The 20,757-nt window shown below is 42.5% G+C and overlaps 1 protein-coding gene across 3 annotated transcripts; it reads right to left on the bottom strand.

Moving 5' to 3' along the window:
• Positions 1 to 1,398: 1,398 nt before the first annotated feature.
• Positions 1,399 to 19,343, bottom strand: ubp1 (upstream binding protein 1). Of its 3 annotated transcripts, none has more exons than XM_085149798.1 (16): positions 19,042 to 19,343; positions 14,525 to 14,676; positions 12,772 to 12,848; positions 12,578 to 12,683; positions 12,374 to 12,480; positions 12,070 to 12,222; positions 11,871 to 11,981; positions 8,758 to 8,865; positions 8,434 to 8,540; positions 8,283 to 8,337; positions 5,181 to 5,274; positions 4,968 to 5,058; positions 4,691 to 4,809; positions 4,450 to 4,592; positions 3,747 to 3,798; positions 1,399 to 3,652 (listed from the first exon to the last, which is right to left on the bottom strand). In XM_085149798.1, the coding sequence occupies exons 1-16, from the start codon at positions 19,110 to 19,112 to the stop codon at positions 3,615 to 3,617; spliced, it is 1,584 nt and encodes a 527-aa protein (XP_085005924.1). In that variant the 5' UTR covers positions 19,113 to 19,343; the 3' UTR covers positions 1,399 to 3,614. The 3 variants fall into 3 exon arrangements, with proteins under 3 accessions (XP_085005924.1, XP_085005923.1, XP_085005925.1); XM_085149797.1 differs by lacking the exon at positions 19,042 to 19,343 and adding an exon at positions 17,735 to 18,902; XM_085149799.1 differs by lacking the exons at positions 8,758 to 8,865; positions 19,042 to 19,343 and adding an exon at positions 17,735 to 18,907.
• Between the last annotated feature and the right edge of the window lie 1,414 nt (positions 19,344 to 20,757).

Genomic DNA, 20,757 nt, shown 5'->3' with positions numbered 1-20,757 from the left:
ATAAAAGCACTGAATATTTTACACATTATAAATTCTATTTTCTATAATTTCATGTATCCTTTCTTTTGTTTCTTCATTTTCTACGTTGTCACCAAAATGGCAAAACAATTATGTGCAAACACTTGTCAGTAAAGATAATTATTAAGGAGAGGCATATCCCCCAGAATGTAGACACACTGATGTGGGTTTTTGTCTGGTTTGGTCATTAATTTGCACCTGCTATATTCACTCCTCAGCCCAGGTGTGATACAGCCTCTGATAAGAGAAAACCAGAGTTTGCATGATTTTGGGTCCTAAACATCTGCTTTGGGGGCTCACAGGCAGGTGTTCTGTGCTCACAATCTGCTTGATAAATTATGAGTCAATGCAGCGCCTCATTTAATTGTCCTGCAACAAAAGGCACACCACAATTCTGTGTTGACGACCTTTAACACACTCAAAGAGATATTTTCACTGTCTCCATGCCAGGTGCTTCCTGTTGATCATCTTCTTCGCACTTATCTCTGGAACATCAGGAGCACATTCTGCAAAAACTGTTGCTTATGCAGGTAGGAACAAAATATGTCTTACCTCTAACCTAGAAAGGAGTCTATATGATGTCTGTGTTTGCAAGTGTGCATGCCTTGGCCTTACTGATGATGATGTTAGAGGTGATTTTTGACAGAAGGATATCAGCAGGGGTCAAAGGGAAGTTTTAAAAGATGGTAGTGAGACCTGACGTGACGTATGGTTGGAGATGGTGACACTGATAAAGAGAGAGGAGGCTGAGCTGAAGATGTTGAGACTTTAATCTGGGAGTGAGTAGAACAGACAAGATTAGAGATGAGCACATCAGAGGGACCATCAAGTTGAGCTATCTGTGGACAAAGTCAGAGACACAAGGGTGAAGATGGTTTGGACATGTGCAGAGGGATAGTGGATATACTGGACAAAGGATGTTAAATATGGAGCTGCCAGGCAGCATTTAAAGAGGGAGACCACAGAGGTGGTTCATGGATAGTGAAGGAGGACATTGCAGAGGGTTGTTGTGACAGGATGCTGCTTTGGATAAGATGAGATGGAGGCAGATGGTTCACAGTGGTCACCCCTAAAGAAAGCAGCTCAAATGTGCAAATCTATGAAGTCTAAGTTATAAATCATTGACCATCATTTTAATCTTTCTAATGCCTGAACAACAACATAATTGCCAGAATACTCAAAAATAAAGGTGTTTGTCAAACCTAAAGAGAAATAAAAATATATAAATAAAACAAATTAACCCACTACTTTTAATTCATCCATTATTTTCATTTTGCAAGTTTATTTTTTGGGTGAAAAAGACAACAAAAAAAAGATAAAGGGATGATGTAGGTCTCAAAAACAGCATAACAGTTGTAATAATAAAGCAGGACACCAGGCAAAGTTATGAAATCATTTATTCCCAGCACGTGGTTGTGTACATCTCCAGCATATGATACTGTGTACATAAGCATCATCATCATCAGACATTGTACTGTACATCAACAGTGGTCACCTCTTGAGCTCGCACTCTCTTACACACAGTCACACAGACAGTCACGCGGTCAGGCCTTCAGCGGACCAAAACTGCTAATCAAGAGTTCGCCGGACTCGCTCTGTTAATGTCTGAGCTGACGACCACAGCTTTACTGCGCTGCGGCGCTCACGTCCTCCTAAAACACCACAAGAGCTACAGTCCTGGCTCTGGCGTGTGGGGAGACAAAAACTTTTTTTTTTAGTCTCGACATTCTGTTTTATTTATTTTTTGTTCTCCTTCTCGGTTAAGAAGAGGGTAGGGGCAGTAGGACTACTGACTACACATCAAGCTTGAATTTTGTGAATTTCTTCAGTGCAGGCTTGGTCTCTAACGTCTGGAAAAAGACAGAGGGGTTACAGTCACTGACAAAAATTACCATTTCCTACCTTTCCCCATCTTCCACATGCTCTTTACTACATTAGCAAGCTAAAACACGGTTTCATTATACCAACAGGAAAAAAATTTTTGTTGTTTTTTTTTTTTTTTTAAACTGACATAATGAAGTCTTTGCAAGAAAAGAAAAATGATACGAGTGCACACTTAGACACACACACACACACACATTCAGACACTGACACGCTCAAGTGTACGCACTTCAAAAATGCTGAAACACCGTGTACCAAAAATCATTACGTCGACTTAACTGACCCCCCAGGAGCAGTGAGAGGCTTCCCGTCACTTTTTCAAAGATAAGGGCACTCGAAAGACAACTTCCTGCGTTCAGCTACATAAAAATACAAGGTGGATGTGGTGCTGTGAAGGTTTTCTACTCTCCAGAAATAAGACTATTGAAACCATTAGATATCGGGTGGTTGGTGTTTTTTCTTTGCAAAGCAGATCCTGGAACAGAGGGTTTATTACTTTTGCACACAAGCAATGCTGCTAAATTTGACTTAATCGTCTCTTAATGCTTCTAAGGTGTCCAGTCAGGCAGAAAGAAAGAAAAAAAGCCTATGAATCTAAAAGCCTGTTTGGTCCCCGTGATAGGAGGTTTTAGGATAGGCTGACTGTTTTCTTAAGAGGTTTCGTCCTTTTGTTTTGTTTTTCCTTCTTGCACACAAACGGCCAAGAATCACATGTCTCTGAACGAGTGTTTCAAAGTCAGTACACAAAGCAGAGGAGTCAAATATGAAGTGTATGCGCTGTGTGTGTGTGTGTGTGTGTGTGTAAATGTGAGTTTAAGATCGCCCTATTTTTAAAAAAAAAAAGCCAGTATGGCACCAGAAACACATAAATTCAATGAAAAAAAAAAAAAAACGGCTGATCCATAAATAAAGCACGAAGTAAAATGAGTAAAAGCTCAGAATAAACAGGACGTGCATCGGGAAAGCTGGGCGTGACGTCGCGTCAGCACAGAGATATGGCTGTAAATCACTGAGGACGACTTCGCGAGACGAGAGTTAATGAAAGCAGTCAGTCTGACAAAGTCAAAGAAAAACAAAAAACATCTACAAAACGCCCGTTTCTTTCCGGGGTTACCAAGCTTGGCTGATCAATACGTGGTTGGTTAATTAATGGTGTATTAAGACAAACCCATCAAGAATGTTAAACAAGCAGGGCACGGTGGGATTCTCCTTTAAGCGAGTTAGTATGAGATCGCATGCTGTTCAGCAGTACAGGTTACCAAATACTGGCCTAGTGCTGGTTGTGTGCGTTGTGAAGGAAGGGCAACGAGCAATAAGGAAACGCTTTCCTTCTCCTGCCGACCCCCACTCCTCTCCCGGAGCCGCCACCCTCCGATCTCCACACAAAAACCATACAAAAGACAGAAAAATAAAATAAAAATACATAGAACATTGCTAACTTTCCCCCCTTTATCCCACATCCCACCGGTCTCTCTTCTTTGAACTAAATCTCCTTCGTTAATAATGTTTTCAATATGAAACAGTGGACACACCCATGTCAGATTCTAACATTTACATGGCTTTAGCGCAGTCTGTCTGCTTCCCGTCGAGCTATCGCTTAGAGAGACAGGGAGGAGGAAGAGGGAAAGAGTAGAGGCAGGCAGAGGGATGGACAGAGGGAGGCTTCAGCTCCAAAACAGAGGGTGGAGAATTAGTGATGCCATCTGTCCTCCTCACTACTTCAAGATTAGATGGAGTCCTTCGCCCGACTCATCTGCAGAGAGGGGGAAAAGTGAAGGGAGACATTACATCCTCGTCAAACAGCGATCTAGGTTGTGGCTTTCTATCTGTTAGCATAGACTGCTGACCTTTGACAGTGCTGATTAAAAAACAGCTCTCGTCAGGGAAGTTGTAAACCATCTGTGGGAGAGAAGTAAAAAAAAAAAAAAAAAACAGGGTGAAGCGCTGGAGCTCATGAAACATTCTCAGCAGGTTAAAGGTTTGTTTCGGTAGCACACAGGTCCGACTCTGAAGAGCGTCACAGTGTGTGTGACACACAAAGAGCCCATAAACAACATGCAAATAAGAGACACGATGATGGCGCCCGGTTATTCCTCTGTAAGCTGTGAGTGTTTGTAGCTCAGGAGGCAGAGCAGATCATCGATAACTGAAGGGTTGGTGGTTCACTCCTCGGCTCAACGCGGGTATTTTTCACTTGTTAGGCAAATGTGTAAACCACTACACAAAACCAGATCTCAAACCCACAACTTCTATGCTGCCCTATTTCTAAGCACTGTGTTTGTGGAGGTATTGTACATCCTGAAAGTCACCATGTCCACTAAAGCACACAGTGAGGCATTTTCCTGTTTATGGGTGGACCGTGGCTTGAGAGGTAGAGTGGGTCTTCTTTGAGTATACTTGAACCCCAAATTTCCCCTGAAGCATCAGTCAGTGTGTGTATGGAATAAATACCATTTATTCCACTGTTTTTTAATTAAAGACTTCCACTTCACGAGTCTTTCAGGGCCATGAATATGACACTCAAAATATAAAGAGTGTGTTTGTATATACCTGGTCGCTTAGCAAGATGTGTATGCCTGTAGGACCCTGTCGGTACACCTGGTTGATCGTTCCCAGTGGAATGCTGCACACGCACGCCATCTTGCGGATGAGTTCTGCAGCTGTGAGCTCCTCTAGATACAGAGCATGGTACACTGCACAGAAACACACCAGACCGGTTTCACGGTCATGATAATAATCACAGACGGCATTTGGTCCCTGATTAATATCAGCAGCATCTGTTCGTCTTTACCGTGTAAACCAGAGGAGAGACAGTGTTCTCCATTTTCGTTAGTGCTGTGTCTGTCCAGCAGGGGGCTCTCTTGAAGGGACTCCTTACAGACATATACTGTCAGCCTGGGACGCACTGACCTGCATACACAAAAAACAGCGTGGGTGGTGTATCACAGAACGTGGAGCTGGCATGATGTGTTTTTGTTGTGGGTGACATCATGTTATGTCTCTGTCTCTCTTTAACTTGTTTTTTTTGCTTTGTATTTACCAGAAGCAGCCACTCATGTGTGACCTACCTGGATTTGAGTGCATTGAAGAGCCTGATCCCATCTGCTGGCCCACAAATCTGGACTAGATCGTCCCGGGTTAGCTTTAACAAATCAGAACCTTAAAACAAATAAATAAATAAAAAGGGAGGACATCCGGTCACTTCTAATACACGTGCACATCTTTCAACATCATGACCACGCCTGACCACTTTGTGTGTCTGACAACCTGCCTGTGCATACCTGAGAAGTTAGAGAAGAGCCGTGTGTAGGAGCTGAAGCGATTTTTCAGCAGCCACTTCTGTGTGTCCTGTATGGAGGCAGTGGGGCTCAACTGCTGTAAAGAGGAGCAAACAGGGGGTCGAAACATTAACACAACTCAGCCCTACTGAGCTAAACAATATTTGGATTAAAACTGAGGGCACTAAAGCCTCTTTTCCACTAGAACCTACTCAGCTCGACTCGACTTTTAGGGTTTTCAGGGCTCGCAAAATCGCAAAGGGTGAATTACCATTGGCAACATTTAGCAGTCTTTGCAAACTTCAAAAAGCAAATGTCCTAGATCTTGGTTCCACTTACCTCTTACTTGTGATTTCAGTGGAAATTTCAAATTCAGGATCTGACACAGACTGATTCATGTTCTACACAGTTCTTGCAAGTTCATAGAAATTTCTGTTCAATTAGAACCAAGTATTTGAGTTGATGATTGTAATTTGTTGTTGTAATTTGTGTTTTAAATATTTTTAGATTGATGTTTTGTTTCCTTGACAATATTATACATTAAAGTATAATATTGTCAAGGAAACAAAACAAATCAAAAAATTGTCCTTTTTTTTTTTTTTTCCCTTATTTGGGCTACAAGCCGCTACTTTTTGCACAAGCTTTGAACCCTGCGGCTTTTAGTCAGGTGCGGCTTTTCTATGGATTGTCCATGATTTTTGTGATATCGTAAGAGGATTTGTTTTGTTTGTTCCGCTGTTGCACGGCACTACGTTGCCTGGTGGAAGGATCGGGGTTCAAGAGTGGTATGTTGGTCACCTGTCCGTCCGCCAGGCAACGTAGTGCCGTACAAAGTAGCGCGAAAAACAAACTTCAAAGTAGCGCTACGCGTTCAGCGGGAGGCGTGGATGATGAGCGGCGATAAACTTGCGAAAAGCAAGTTATGCCCAACTCCACCAGTGGATTCTGACAGCGTGGAAAGGTGTGAAAACATCCACGATCACCAACGGATTTCGAAGGGCTGGACTGGTGCATGATGGAGAGGACACCGCCACGGCCCTTCAGAGGGTGTTCGACTCAGACACTGACAAGGAGGATTTGTTTGGTTTTGAAAGTGACAACGAAGGAAAGAAGCGGAGAGTGGATGACGAAGCCATCCTGAGCCTGTTCGTATCCGACACTGGAGAAGAGGACTTTGGTGGTTTTAGTGCGCAGGAAGAAGAGAAAGATGGTGGTGAATGACTGACTTTTCTTCTTGTTAAAGCCGTGTCACTGCACCTGAGCCTAAAAGGTAGTCCGAATCTATTTTTCTGGTGTGGTGTAGGTTATTGTTATGTACTACATTTGTTACTCATTTATGAAGCACAGTACATGTTTCGTACTTGTAATTACCGGTACTTGTACATATACCTAAAAAGTTATGCAAATATGTACCCGTAACTATTTTTTTCAAAATATTAATATAAGGGGTGTGTCTCCAAACAGCCATCTCTTTCCTGACACTTCCCTTTTTATGCCAGCAGGTGGCAGTACGTTAGTCGAGTCGTCTGTGTTGCTGCTCCGTCCACGCGCAGAATCATGTCAGGAAAAGTCGGGAGCCAGAGTCCAATTTGGGATTACTTTGAATATGACTGTGTTTTGGATAAAGCAAGTGTCTTGTAGTGGAAACAGACAAATTATGAGGGACATTTCTAAAGGGAAAAAAATCCCACAAACCTTAAAGTGCACTTGAAAAGCTCACACAAGAAGGCTAACCTAGCTTACCTTGAGAAGGTAAGGGAGCACACTCAACCCGCATCCCCAGAAAACAGAAGCTAACCCCAGGCAAGGCAGCGTGATGCGTCCCGAGACAACAGGACGGGCATATCTACACAACTGTGTGAGTCAATTGCCTTCAAAAAGTTTATCAATTCACTTGAACCAAAATTACGAACACCCGGTGCTGCAAGAGTTAATAGTCTCATTGGGGCCAAGATATACATTTTATAGTTGCCTGGTATCAATGGTTGTTCATCTGCCTTTATTTATTTATTTAAAGAACCCATAGGTGGGAATGTGAGTTGTCTGTCTCTGCGTGTTAGCCCTGCGACAGACAGGCGACCTGTCCAGGGTGCAGTATGGTAGCTGGAATAGCAACATATCCAAGGATGAGCAGAAGAGAATGACTGATATGATGAAACTGGGATTTTGTTACACTTAATTATTGCAAACACAACTAAAACTATAACTGAAACTAATCAAAACTAAACTGAAACTAAGGATTTTCAAAAAAATAAAAACTAAACTAAACTAGCAAACAATTGGTAAAAACTAATTAAAACTGATATAAAATTGAAAATCTGAAGTCAAAACTAAATAAAAATAAAAACTAATGAAAACTGCAAAACTATTAAAACCCTGATACCAACGCCTCGGTGTCCTCCATTGTTTTTTAGCGTTTGTGTCGCAAACAAATTACATCACAGGAGTTAAGAGCCACCTCGCTATAACAACCCCACCCACATTGAGCTTTACTGACTTGCAATAGAAAATGACCAAAACTGAGTAAAGTTGAATCGAGCAGGCGCTAGTGGAAAAGAAACTTAAGACAATTTCAAATAAAACACAATGAGTGGAAAAAAGTCATGGATCCAAACTCAACTGAAGAGTGGAGGTGAGACATTCGTCAGTCACCTACACCAAATATGCTTTGAATGTTCGAATGCAGCTCAAATTCATTGAGAGAATTCAAATGAAAGGTAATAACAGCAGAAAAACTTATCTAAATATCTGCTGGAATAAATGTTGCTGCTCATCAGAAACAAACATGGATTTAACCACAGCAGCAGTCAGTGTCACTTACTGAAACTCAATAAAATCTTAACCCTGTGTCATTAAGGGAGGAAAACGTATCATGTGACACGGCAGCAGGTGTTCGTCACAGCAGACGTTTTCATTTGCGATTTCAAGACCAGAACAAATGTTACTAAAACCATTAACAGCGCCTCTGCACTGTTCAGCCAAGTCGTTACAGCCTGACAGTGACTCAGCACACACGCGGCAAACCAATCAATTACATCATCATCTACACCTGAGTCTCTCTTACACCTCTGTTCTGTTCGTGCAGGTGTGTCACTTTTCACTAACCTCCGAGTTGCCATGGCTGCCAGGGTCTGCCTGGTGATTGGGTGAGGACGAGTCACTGGAAAACAGAGACGGTGATTTAGGACAAGTATACACATTACCTAAAAAACAGAAAGCTCTCTCACTCACACATGCACACACACTTTCAAGGTACCTGTCCAGTACTGAGGAGGTCGTGTAGGTCGACAGTGGGGTGGAGGCGAAGGAGAGAGTAGCTGCCTGGTTGGTGCTGGTGTAGGCGTTGTCTGGCCAAGGAGAGCACTGTGGAAAGCGCACTTATTGATACAAGCAGCTCAAACTACACAGAAACAACAGGTGAAGGAAATTTAGCTCCATCTAGCCTAAAGTCAAGTTCAGTACAACATCCCCTAAACAGCAACTGACGGCCTCACTAATCAACAATAGGTCCTAAAAAAGGTGGCAGACAATGTGTGGAGTGATTAAGAGGAGGAAGAGGAGAGCAGAGCAGGATGCTTACACTGCCTCTTTTGGCCAAGGAGTCGCCACAATCAGCGGGAAGTGTCCGCTTGCTGGACTTTTTCAGCTCATGGTCGCCCGCATCCTCTATGATGGGCTCAAGCCTCGTCTACATACAGACACACAGCAGAGATTAACCAGCCAGCGGTTATCACACAAACAACTAAAACCTCCAACTCGATATGTGGGGAACAGATACAGAGGTGTAGTTATCACCGTAATTATAGTCCAATAACATTTGAGCGCATTTAAAAACAGTCTGAGGAGAGTTTCACCCTCACCCGCCAAACACAGAAAAGTCAAAGAAAAGTCACAGAGACACTATTTCACAAAATAAATGCAATATATTTGATAAAAGGCAATTCTTTCGACTTCATTACTAACTGATTTTAATACAAGCTGCAAAAGATTCAAAGTGTTTTTTTCCTCTTTATGCAACAAATTGCAAACCATTTTCCTCTAAGCGAGAAGTTATGTCACTGCAGCAACAGTGAAAATGAATTAAAAGCCGGGTCTCTGATAAAAGGTGCAGAGCATGATTGATGCTAATAAATAAAGGCTGGCCAGCCCTTACTGATGGAAGAAACAGACCCGTCTGGCTGTTGGGGAAGCTGACGAATGTCGGCTAAAATGTTACGCATGTTCTGATATAAACCTTCTGACAAACCGGCGATCTTTGGGGAGAACCACCACCTCGCCCACAATGTCAGCTGGGAAGGACTCCAGACCCCAAAACCCTGAACTGGATGAGGTGTTAAGAAAACTGATGTTCTGACATAAGTGGTTTTATGTTTGTTATATTTACAGTTTGTCCATGTTATGCTTTATGACTCAGTCACACTACAGTAAAAATAGAACGACATCCTCTTTTTCACTGGGAAAACTTTCATCAATCAGCCGGTGATTCTTTTGCTGCAAGTAGTTGCAGCTACCAACTAAGGCCGACTGTCTGACATCCTTGACCTCTGGGTGACTTTTTGTTTGCAAAGTGATTGAATGGGAGGTAACCTGTCTCCAAACAATCACGGTCTGACTCAAGACTGACTGTAGTCTAATTTATAGGCACACCTGTCTGTGATGCATCTCTTTGCAACAGTGGCTGTATTCTGGTTATTCTTGTTTAAAAGCGAGGTTGCCGAGCACCTGTATTGCTGTCAAATTGCTGTCTCGCAGCAACTACGTCATCACTTGTGAAGGAACCTCTGTTTCAGCTGTATGAAGTTCTGACTGGACTGTGAATAAAAGAAATTAATGTGAACGTCTATGGAGGTAGATGACCATTTAATCACCAACAGATTGTGCATAATTTCCAACTTAACCTGGGTCCATTTTAAACTGAAAACAAAGTTGCTTTGAAGACAGCAACTGGTTACACAGCTTGTACCAGTCTTCAAAGCAACTATTTTAAAGGCAACGAGATCACAAGCTTATTGCAGTTGCAGTAATTGCTGCGTTCTCGGATCTGTTTTCTCTAGTGTTACTGTAGCATTATTTAGCAAAGCTGTGACACCAAGAGTGCAGTTTGTAGCTGGTTTGATGACCATCTGTGTGAGTGATGTTTAAGGGGGGTGTAGATATGAGAAGACCCTGAACAATCTTACTTATATAATCAGCTAGAACAAATTAAAATAAATCCCTTTTGTCACATTAACACAACTATTTAGTCGAGACCAGCTATTCCCAAACTTCACACCCCTGCAGCTTCATTTGAAACATAAACATTTTCAGTGGCACGCCCAAACCTTCAGTAAAAACGCCCAACTGATGGTCACACATACCTAACAAAGCATTTCCTTTGTGCTTTCATTTATTCATGCTCCAGTGATGAAATTGTTGAACCTGATCTTCTATCAGCAGCTTTAGTTTCAAAATTAAAATCTTTACAATTAGTGACAAGAAAAAGTTCCTGAGCAAAAAAAGCCCCAAAATTAAGAATGACTTACAAAACCAAGATTCTAATATAGAAACACCTTTGATTTTAAAATAACCCTAAAAACATGTAATCCTACAGAATCCAATAAGAAATAAGCCAAAAGTTTATTAGTTGGTTATAAAACATAAGTAAAATAGAAATATGTTTCTCATCCTGTAGGATTTAGTCATATAAACGCTCCACAGATTAAAATGATACGGTCCCATCCATTTACATTTCTAATATAGGAGAATTAAGAATATCAGTTAACTTAATTTTCACTGGGAGCGAGCAGTAGGGAGTACATCAAAGGAACAGCTCAGGCTGACCGGTGTAGAGACAATGGTAGAGAGGCAAGACCGCCTGAATGTGTGCAGGAGGAACACTGGGCACACTGGACTTGCAGTGGCCCATTCAGACCCCACAGGGGGTTGCAGCCCACACATTGGGAATCATTGGTCTAGACAAACAGTTGAGCTGACAATAAAAGTCTGTTCAGTATCTGAGAAAATATGGTAAAACCACACAAAGTGACACAAAATCCACTTCAGTTGTGTGCTGCAAGTCGAATGCTGATAGCTGGGCACAGAAATACTAACCCGTTATCCGGTTGTTGTTTCACAGCAGCAGCGTGCCTCTGATTTGGTGAACTTGGTATAAACAAATGAGGCGGAAAGAAGGAAAGATGACAGCCGTGTGAACAAACACACCTCTCCTAACATTAAACACACCTGGCAAACTAATGTGACATCAAATCTGTGCCACTGCACAGCGCAAAGTGCCAAACATTTCTGTGATATTTTTTTTATTTTTTAAAAAAAAAGACCACCTCCCCCCAAATAAATCAAAGGAGGGTTTTTATTTTTGGGCTCAACGCGATCGTCGTATTTTTGATGATCTGAGGTTTAAACACGCAGTAACTGATTCAGAGTCACTGACATTTATCCACTTGAATGTGAGAAACAGTGAGAAACCACGGCCAACGAATTAAGAGGATTATATGACTTCAGCAGCTTTCTGAATAAAGTTATTGCTGTTCGTTAGTTCTTAAATCCAAAGCATTGTAATTTTCAGACCGGTTGGCAGTGATTGAGTCTTTTGTATTATTAACAAGAACTGAACCTGGAAGCTTGTTAGTATTATAAGCTAGTTAGTGTTAAAGTCACATAAAGCTTAGGAGTTCACAGCAGCCCTGTACCGACCTCTGACAGGATAGTGGTATCGTAAGAAGGCTGGTACTTTTCCTTCTCTTGAGCTGTGCGTTTCTCCATCTTCTCCCTGTCAGTCTTTTGCTTGCGATCTGCCCCCTTTGGCTAAACAGGAAGCAGAGAAGAAGAAGAGATGTAACTGGTGAGTGCTGGCACAGTTTCAAACGTGCCCTGTTTAAGATTGAGTGAGCACCTTGAAGACTTTAATTTGGCAGGAGGCAGAGTGGAGGTGCTCCGTGTAGTCTCCGCCGTCTCCGAGGGCGAACGTGTCGATCTGGATCCTGAAGGGGACGCCCTTCTCTCCGCCGTGCTTCCTGGGAGTGAACTCTGTGCTAATGCAGTGCACCTGCAGACGGCGGGTAGACACGATGAAGTCAAAACGTGTTTGATGTGGAAATTCAGCAGCACGCTGAGCAGGTGGCTCAAAGAGAGAGGATGTATGTGTGTGTGTGTCTCTCTGTGGTTTGAATGAGTGTCAGAGCATGTCTGAGTGTTACCTGCACAAACACAGAAGTTCTTTTGTTCAAGTCCCACAGAAACTCTGCAGCATTTAGCTGGGAGGGGTGAGTCTTTGGCTCCACAATGCCCACTGACATGGGGATATCTGATACACAGACACACACACACAGAAATATTTGAGTTACAAATTACACACATGACCGGGACAGTCTAAGCAAACATTTCTCGGCAGGAATCTTTACCGATGTCAAGGAGACGGTCGCCAGGACGGTTCCACTTCCATCCCTCCAGCTGCTGGTGCTCTGTGTACTGCAGCCGACGGTCGTGAAACACCACTCGCACTATGCTCTACACACACAGACACACACATTAGATATAAAGTGTCCCGTCTACAGACAGATGCATGATTGTCCTCGAGCTGTGAGGATCCTCTCACCTTCACCATCTTGTTGTTGAGCTCCGGTAACTCCCCTGGCTTCCTGTTGTCCAACATACGCACCTCATAAGACTGGCCTGAGTGAGAGTAGATGAACATTAAAAAAAACAAACAAAACAAAACACAACAACAACAAAAAAAGGAAAGATTTAACAAGGAACAATGAGTGTATACATATATTTGAATTTAACACACTCAATAAAAAGGTACGGGCTCATTATTATCGTTTTAAATTTATGAATGACACTGCAGGAATGGTTCCTCTGATGAAACACTCAATACTAGGATTTAATGGCACTAAAACTCATTTTTGGATTACTTGTTACAACTGATTATTTTACTGTGAGCATTATATATTGATGTTATCACATTTAAGGTCCTTTTAAAAAACAAACAAAAAAAACCCCAACGTTCTTTTAGTAATTTATTGTTATAGTTTAATTTCCGACTCCTGCCTGTTTAGTCACACATGACTGTGTTTTATTGCACTTTGTGTAAAGAACTTTGAAATGCTAGTTGTGATAAGTGCTATGCAAACAAAACCCTTATGATAAATCCTGGACTCTCTCACTGGTCTGCCTATCGACTCTGTAGTTACAGAGTTTAACCTTATCAAACTTACAGGAACAAAGACCAAAAACACAAAAAAGTAGATACAGAATCCTCTGAGTGCTGCTGTGGAGACAGCTTGCATTTTATACTCTTTAAATGATCACACCTGAAGGAAAATTTGCCTTTTAATTCTTGTTTGAGGTTTTGTAAAATCACCCCAGTGTGGTATAAAGTTGTGTCACTGCTGCAGTGGTTTATGTTTCAGTTTGTCTGAAACGGACAAAAACACATGCATGCCCAAATAAACAGTCTGTCCTAAAAAATTAGCACAAATGCTCACACTGCACAGGCTGACCTGTGAAGACACCGCTCAGGTATTTTGTTTATTCATGCTCACTCCAGTTTAATTACATGCAATTTAATCCAGCTTTATTTATATAACATGACTTCACACCAACAGTCACCTCAAGGTACTTTCTATCGCTACAATGAGCAATATAATCTCCAACGATCAGAAAATACCTGACCCTGCTCTCTATCAAACTCCTTCACAGGCTTTATTATGATATTTTATTGTTATATGCACAGTGAAAACAGACGTTTAGACCATATGATGAATTTCTTACTTTGCTGGTTTTGTTTTCATACAAAACAATTCTAATAAAAAAGTAAGTTAACTTGTAAAAAAACAAACAAGCAAATAAAACACTGAGTTGGACAGATAATCATTATTAATGCACTGAGAAAGTAACAGTCAGTGGGGGTAATGGAGTGTTTGGAGGGCAGTACAGTGTTACACAAAACAAAACAAGTTTTTCCAAGAAAAACCACAAAATCTCGCCTGTATGACCAAACCACCGTAAAACAAGGCCCCTGAGCTGTGTTTAAATAAATTAAAACTGTGTGTATTGATATGTTAAATAACCTGGAATAATAACGTCTTGTTATGCATTCAACGTGCATTACAATACATTTCAGTAATAGACAGATCTTAGTGTGTCATGTCGAGGGCACACAAGGCTGGCATTCACATCAGTAAGAGTTTCATTTTACATTGATCCCACTGAAATGCATTAAATTAATGCGCTCATTATTTATTGACGTTGGATTGTTGACAGGCAGCCATGCAACACAAACTGGGTCGTGTAAAACCGGGTCAACAACCCCCTCCCAAAATCACCTGCCGTTCTTTAGGTCTCACCTTGGTTTAGGTATGTGAGCGTTTCGTCATGCAGCTTGACAGCGGGCGAGGTGGCGGTGCACAGCACATACTGGAATGGGGGATTTTTGGTCTCATTTTCAGGAGGGAGGCTGGAGTCCTCCTGCTTAAAGATTGGCAGAGCCAGCACATCACTAGGAGGGGCAAGATAGAGACAAACAAGTCAGCGAGGGAAAAACAAAAAAACAACAATACAAGAACAGTTGTGAGCGACAAGTTTTCCCTGTTAGGAGCTGATTTGGCGTATTTTCCTTGGCACTGGCCTCAATATTTTTCAACTAGCTTTTGTCTCAAAGTTAGTTTGAATCTCCAGCACCATGCGAGCTCCATCCTGATGACAACATAATCACTGTGACCTTCCTGAAGGCAAAGGAAATTGTGTATTTATTCATCAGTACTGGACGACCTTCTCTCAAATGTTTGTGTGATTTAAACTCTCTCACTTCACTCTTGATATGTCACTTTCAGTTGGGCAATATTTCCCTGTCACAGTGTGGAATAATTCAATGGATCACCTTTTTTTTAGAATAAGTGACGAAGACTATCCATCGATCAAACTGTCTCTCTAATTATGTATGCATGAGTCCGCAGGAGGATAAATGAACAGAAACACCCAGAGATAGCCTGAGCTGCTGACATATACCATCTCTCACGCTTGGCAGCCACTCTAGACAACGTTCCCGTACTTGGCTCACCCTGACAAATGCTGTGGGAGTGTCAATGAGGGCACAGAGAAGCGTGAGGAGTGTGTGCATGTGCAAAAAAAGAAGTCCTATCTGTGCAAAGATATGTAGATCAGGGCATCTCATTACCTGGAAAACTAATCTGGAGCCAAACTAAAACCACCTTACCAAATTTCAAATAATTCCTGCAGCACCTTCCTCAAAACAACAAAGTCTTTCAAACAGCTGCCTGCTAGATTTATCCTGCCCTGTATCGCTTTCTCTCAATCACTCGCCGGTGTGTTTTCTCTGCAGAGCGAGCGAGCCCAGGCAGCACCAACATGGGTGCCACAGCCCAGCTGAACCATGCTGCCCACGAAAACTGCATCTGCTTCCTGAAATCTGAGGAGCTCGTTCCACTGAATAACACCGAGACATTCTGTTCCCATCGGCTGCTGACTCCAGACACACCCACGACCCACCCCTGCACCACAGACAGACAGCAGTATGTCTGAAGCACAAACTAATACTGTCAATGCATACCATCCCCTGAATACCAGTAATCTTGCTTACACACATAAGCGACAGGCACACACCTACGTCATGCTCAGATAAACACACGCTAAAAGCAGACGGATGCAGATAAAGCACATGTATGCCCTCGGCGGGCTTGCCTTCATCATGCAAATATCACGACCTCCCATTAACCCGTTAAATAACAGTGCACGCATACTAAGAATTACTAATTGAACAGGTGGTTTATAACAAAGTTACTCAGCTCAGTCTTTCCACACATATTGACTTTAAGATATATTTGGTGACTCTTTTAAACATTAGGAATTTATTTAACCCCCCCCAATAGAAAATCCAATGACTAATGACCAGCAAGTCTCAACCTTTCCTGTACTGGTATTGTGACAGTTCACACCATCATTCAGCTGCTTCCCCAGAGAGGTTCTCGTCCCCTTGTCGGATGTACTATGACAGCACAGTTGCAGGAAATGCACATGCATCCTCTGCAGACAGATTATTCTCAAGTAGTGCTGCCCAGCCAGTGTAAATATGCACCATCAGCATAAATGCTGGAATAACCTGACTAACCAGAAACCAGGGATAATCTGGCTTGTTATTATATTAAAACCAGAACTATGAAGATAAAATTTGTTACTAGACTGCATGTTTATTGGCCTCTGCGTGTACAGGCAGGTGAGATATTTTGGCAAAAACCAACACAATGTGTTTAAATAAGGGGTTGGGCCAGTAACACCTGAAAACCTCCACATGCTGGCATTCATCTTACAGCTCTCTGGAAATCTGCTGGAGGGATGAATGCCAATATTCCAAAAGACACTCCCTTATTTGGTCTGTTGATGGTGGTCTTTGGTACAAGAGGGCACAGACATTTAAACTGAACTAAGATCAGATGAGTGTAAAGGTTATAGCATAGGACTGCTACAAGCTGTGGGTCATTGTCATTGAAAAACTAATTCTGCATTGATCTGAAGAGACATGTTCCTCTAATAAAATAAATGGGTCCAACATCTCAGAGTCACCAGACTCCCAACAGTTCAATCTAAGTTTGCTGCTGGTGAAACACCACTAAAAAAAGATGTAGTATGCTTATGGACTGCCTGTGTGGTGAAACAGTTTTAGGATAAATATAACCATGCAATGAGAAATAAATACATAAATAAATTTTTGATTTCCAATACTATTGGAGTCACACGCACCCCCAAAAACAAACGGGCCAAACATGATGGTGTGCTAGTGTAAAAAGATACATTAAACTAAGTGTATTTACAGTGACTAAATTGCTGCTACATTTTCTGAGGAAAATCATTCGGGAGGAAAGCAAGAGTTTCAAAAATGTCAAACAGAGTTAAAATATTCAGACTAAAAACATATGATCATGGATCACTGCTTAGAGAGGTCAGGAGCAGGTAAACAGAAAAAAAATACTGGCTTCAATGTTAAAGGATTAGGTGCATGTATGTCCTGAATTGAGGGAGGAAAAAAATGCTTGAGCAATTTCATTTATAACATAGAACAGCTCCATTAAAAAGAGTCTAAATTCAGTCCCATCCGCCTAGACATGTGCAGCCACTTGTTTTCACATAACCCTGATTATGAGAAACAAAGCCACAGACCTATTCTTAAAACCAGAACAGTGTCTTCCTGACTTCCTGGATGTAACAAAAACTTTACCCATGTCCTGGCAGCATGTGTGCATTGAGAAACAGTGCAGACTGATAACAAAACAAAACAAAAACAAAACATCTTTGTCCCTGGCAGTATGACACGTGTCCCCTTCCCTGCCTTTGTGTGTGTTTAGAGAAATTAATCTTCATCCCTGATCGTGGCACCCCGCAGTGACTGCTCGACTCCAAATCCCAAAACAAAGAGAAACCATAACACCCAGCACAAAGGGAGTAACACACCCAGGGGGGCTGTAATGTTAACACTCAGAGAGCTGTTCTTGCCAACGACCCACTGAAGCTGGGACTGGCATGTTGTCTTCAGTCTCTCTAACCTCATGCTGTAGGCTCCAGCGCCCAGCTCCTGCCCGATGCCGGACAGGCTGGCGTCGAAGTCGTGAACCAGCCCCGACTCGATGGTGGCGTCGTCCATCTTCAGCACCCAGGCCATCGGCCCCAGCTCCTTGTCCTCGGCTTCTACTCGGATGGCCGCCAGCTTGCTTCAGGTACGAGAGGTCGGCTTATAGAGGAAGTGAGCTCTGCAGCTTCTGAATGACACCCGTGAGAGGAAAGTTATGCTGCTAGCCCGCTAGCCGCTCCCTGGCAAGCTGGGCAGGCGAACCGGTAGCTTTCCACAGAGACTGGATGCATTGCCATATCTCCACTCGAGTTCTGAGAGTTTATTTTCGCACAAAGGGATGCTCCAAGACAGGCAGACTGCCTGAAAGTAACCTAGAACCCACTCAGCGAGTAAATAGTTAGTCGTGACTGAAGATCCGAGCTGATTGTCAGCATGCTAATGTTAGCTAACAGCTAGCTTTGAAAAGGAAGCTTAAGCAAGCTAGCCTGAATTCAGCAGCGCCTTTGTTGTTTCAAGTATCGAGTCTTCATACAGTCCGACTGACGTTTGTTCAGCAGAACGACACAAGCAGAGGGAGGAAAAATATCGTTTTAATCCACACACCGCATCCCACGCAGCGCCCCGCACCAGCTGTTGCTACCGAGCTATGAAGCTAACTAGCATCAACTTCACTTGCTTTCAACTACGTCCGGTGACCTAAGAGCGGCTCTCCTCTGGCGCTCCCTCTACCATCCCATTCCGCGCTCCTCTTCTCATCGCGGGGCTGGAATCACCGCCGAGGCTCCTTATTTTTAACACGCAGTCCGTTAACCATCCAAAATGAAGCGTTTGACACAAAACCGAGCATCAACATGGCTCCCTCAGCACACAGACTGTCGGTCTCTGAAGCCCGCAGGGCTGCCACCACCAGCCTCGGGAAGGATGCCAAAGACTGAGTCCAGCCAATCAGAGGCCGCCCTCTGTGCCCAGCGCAGAATTATTAGCCAATCAGAAACCTTCGAGCTTCCGTCATTGTGTCCAACTGTAGTTGCGCTCTGCCTCCCCGAAACTATAACACATATCTACAAAAAGTCGTTACTGTCAACAAATATGAACCCTGTGCGCATGCAAACACCCCTCAGTGTCACATAAAAATAATGTTATATCAAATACAGCGACAGGGCGCTGACCTTTTCACCGACAGATATTTATTAACAGGTATTTTTGTTGCTCCAAACACCCACACTGTGAGGATATAAACTAAACCAGACATTTACATTTGAGGTGTACATGAGCGGATACCTCGTATAGCCGCTGTTCTGTCTCTGTAGGGGGGCTCGGAAGTTTTCAGTGTACGGCTGCCAGAACAACATCGCGTCTCATCAGCCCTCTCCTCACTTCTCCTGCACATAAACACCACTCGGCCCGGTTCCGACGACGAGGTCCAAACGGGAGATCAGTGTTTCATTCATGTCAGTGTCGAGCAAGAAGAAGAGTCCAGTCCACAGAAGATGGCTGCAGACCTTTTGCACTCTCTGGTCAATAATTACGCACCGCTCGGACCCTGGACGTGGCGCACTGTCAAGTCTGTTTTTCTGAGTGGGGCACACACGCTATTTTGGCCCTGAAAGGGAGGGGGAGGTGGAGGGGAGGCCCACCTCATGACTTAAAGTCCTTCTGTCTGACTCAGGAAATTCAGAATATGGACATAAACACACGACAGTCAACACCAAATATGCAAACATCAAAAAACACAAGGGAGTAACTTTACTTGTCTAGCATTGACAGAACTAAAATTCATGTTGCATAAGTGTTGGATAACACTTATTCATTTTAAATTAAGGATTTGCAATGGACAGCTTGTAAAAAAAAATCGAATAAAAAAATCCCCCCTTCAGTTTAAAAATATATGAATACAGTAATTACTACAATAAAAAAATCAATTCTTGTACATTTGAATAATGTAATAAATAATGTTTTTAAATTCAGTATGTATATAGGTGTACAGAGGCCGTTTTAGCAGTCATCGCTCATGTGTTCCACATTTAGTGTCAGCAAAAGCAAATTTATCATGTAACTCTAGTTACATAAATGCACAACTGAAAACTGCTGTGTTGGTTAAAGAAGCAATGATCAGGCGAGTCAAGACTGAAGCTATTTGGTCACAATGACACCAGGTGCATTTGGAGGAATAAAGGTGAGGCTTTTACGCCTAAGAACACTACCAAGTGTAAAGCATCGTGGTGGTAGCATCGTGCTCTGGGGCTGTTTTGTTGCCAGTAGTACACTAGACAAATTAGCTAGAACTTTACCTCAAATCAACATCTAGATGGTTGAAACTTGAAGACAGTTAGGTGTTCCAACAGGAGGATGATCCCAAACACATATGACAACTGGCTTTGTAATAGATAAAGTAGGGTGACATTACATTGCTGGAGTAGGCTTTCCTATAGCCTCAACCCAACCCTATTGAACATTTGTGAAAGAGCCCTAAAAGCCAGATCCTTACCAAGAAACCAACTGATTTAAATGAACGCTATACCAGACACCAGAAGCTTGTTGATGCCTACCAAGAGAGTGTGGTTGAGGTGCGACTCACTAAAGGACATTCACCAAATATTAGTGACACATCACCTTATATGGTTTATAGAATATCCCAAATAAACTTAAACCTGTGCATTTCTTTGTAACTAAAGTCCTTAAAGATGTATGCTGAACAATCATTTCACCCTGCAAAAAGAACCGTTACAGTAAATACACTGATTCTCATTTAGCACGTGTCTACTCTACCTGCTCAAGTGCTTTCTATCCAACATTCCAACACATTCATACTCCGACAGATGGATTGGAGTTAGATAACTTGGGGTTATCTAACCCAAGAGCTACATGCACCCCAGTTCAGGGAAATCATTGAAAGTCTAAAAACAAACCTTCCTTTCCGACCAATAACACCCACTTTTCATAACAAGGTCTTCTTGTTCTAGGAAATTAAGGCCAATTTATGCAGAAAACTGTCAA

Source organism: Neolamprologus multifasciatus, chromosome 22 (genome assembly GCF_963576455.1).
Source record: "Neolamprologus multifasciatus chromosome 22, fNeoMul1.2, whole genome shotgun sequence".
Classification (NCBI taxonomy): Eukaryota; Metazoa; Chordata; class Actinopteri; order Cichliformes; family Cichlidae; genus Neolamprologus; species Neolamprologus multifasciatus.
The sequence above is the reverse complement of the archived record's forward strand: the minus strand, read 5'-3'. Positions and strand labels throughout refer to the sequence as shown.

What these genes read in the sequence shown, in the direction of transcription:
- ubp1 (XM_085149797.1), bottom strand. Translation starts at nt 17,850, where the DNA reads ATGGCCTGGGTGCTGAAGATGGACGACGCCACCATCGAGTCGGGGCTG. An exon ending in GCTCTTCTCTAACTTCTCAG is followed by an intron (nt 5,059 to 5,180) that starts GTATGCACAGGC and finishes ATTTGTTTTAAG; the next exon opens with GTTCTGATTTGTTAAAGCTA. An exon ending in TCTCTCCTCTGGTTTACACG is followed by an intron (nt 4,593 to 4,690) that starts GTAAAGACGAAC and finishes GTTTCTGTGCAG; the next exon opens with TGTACCATGCTCTGTATCTA.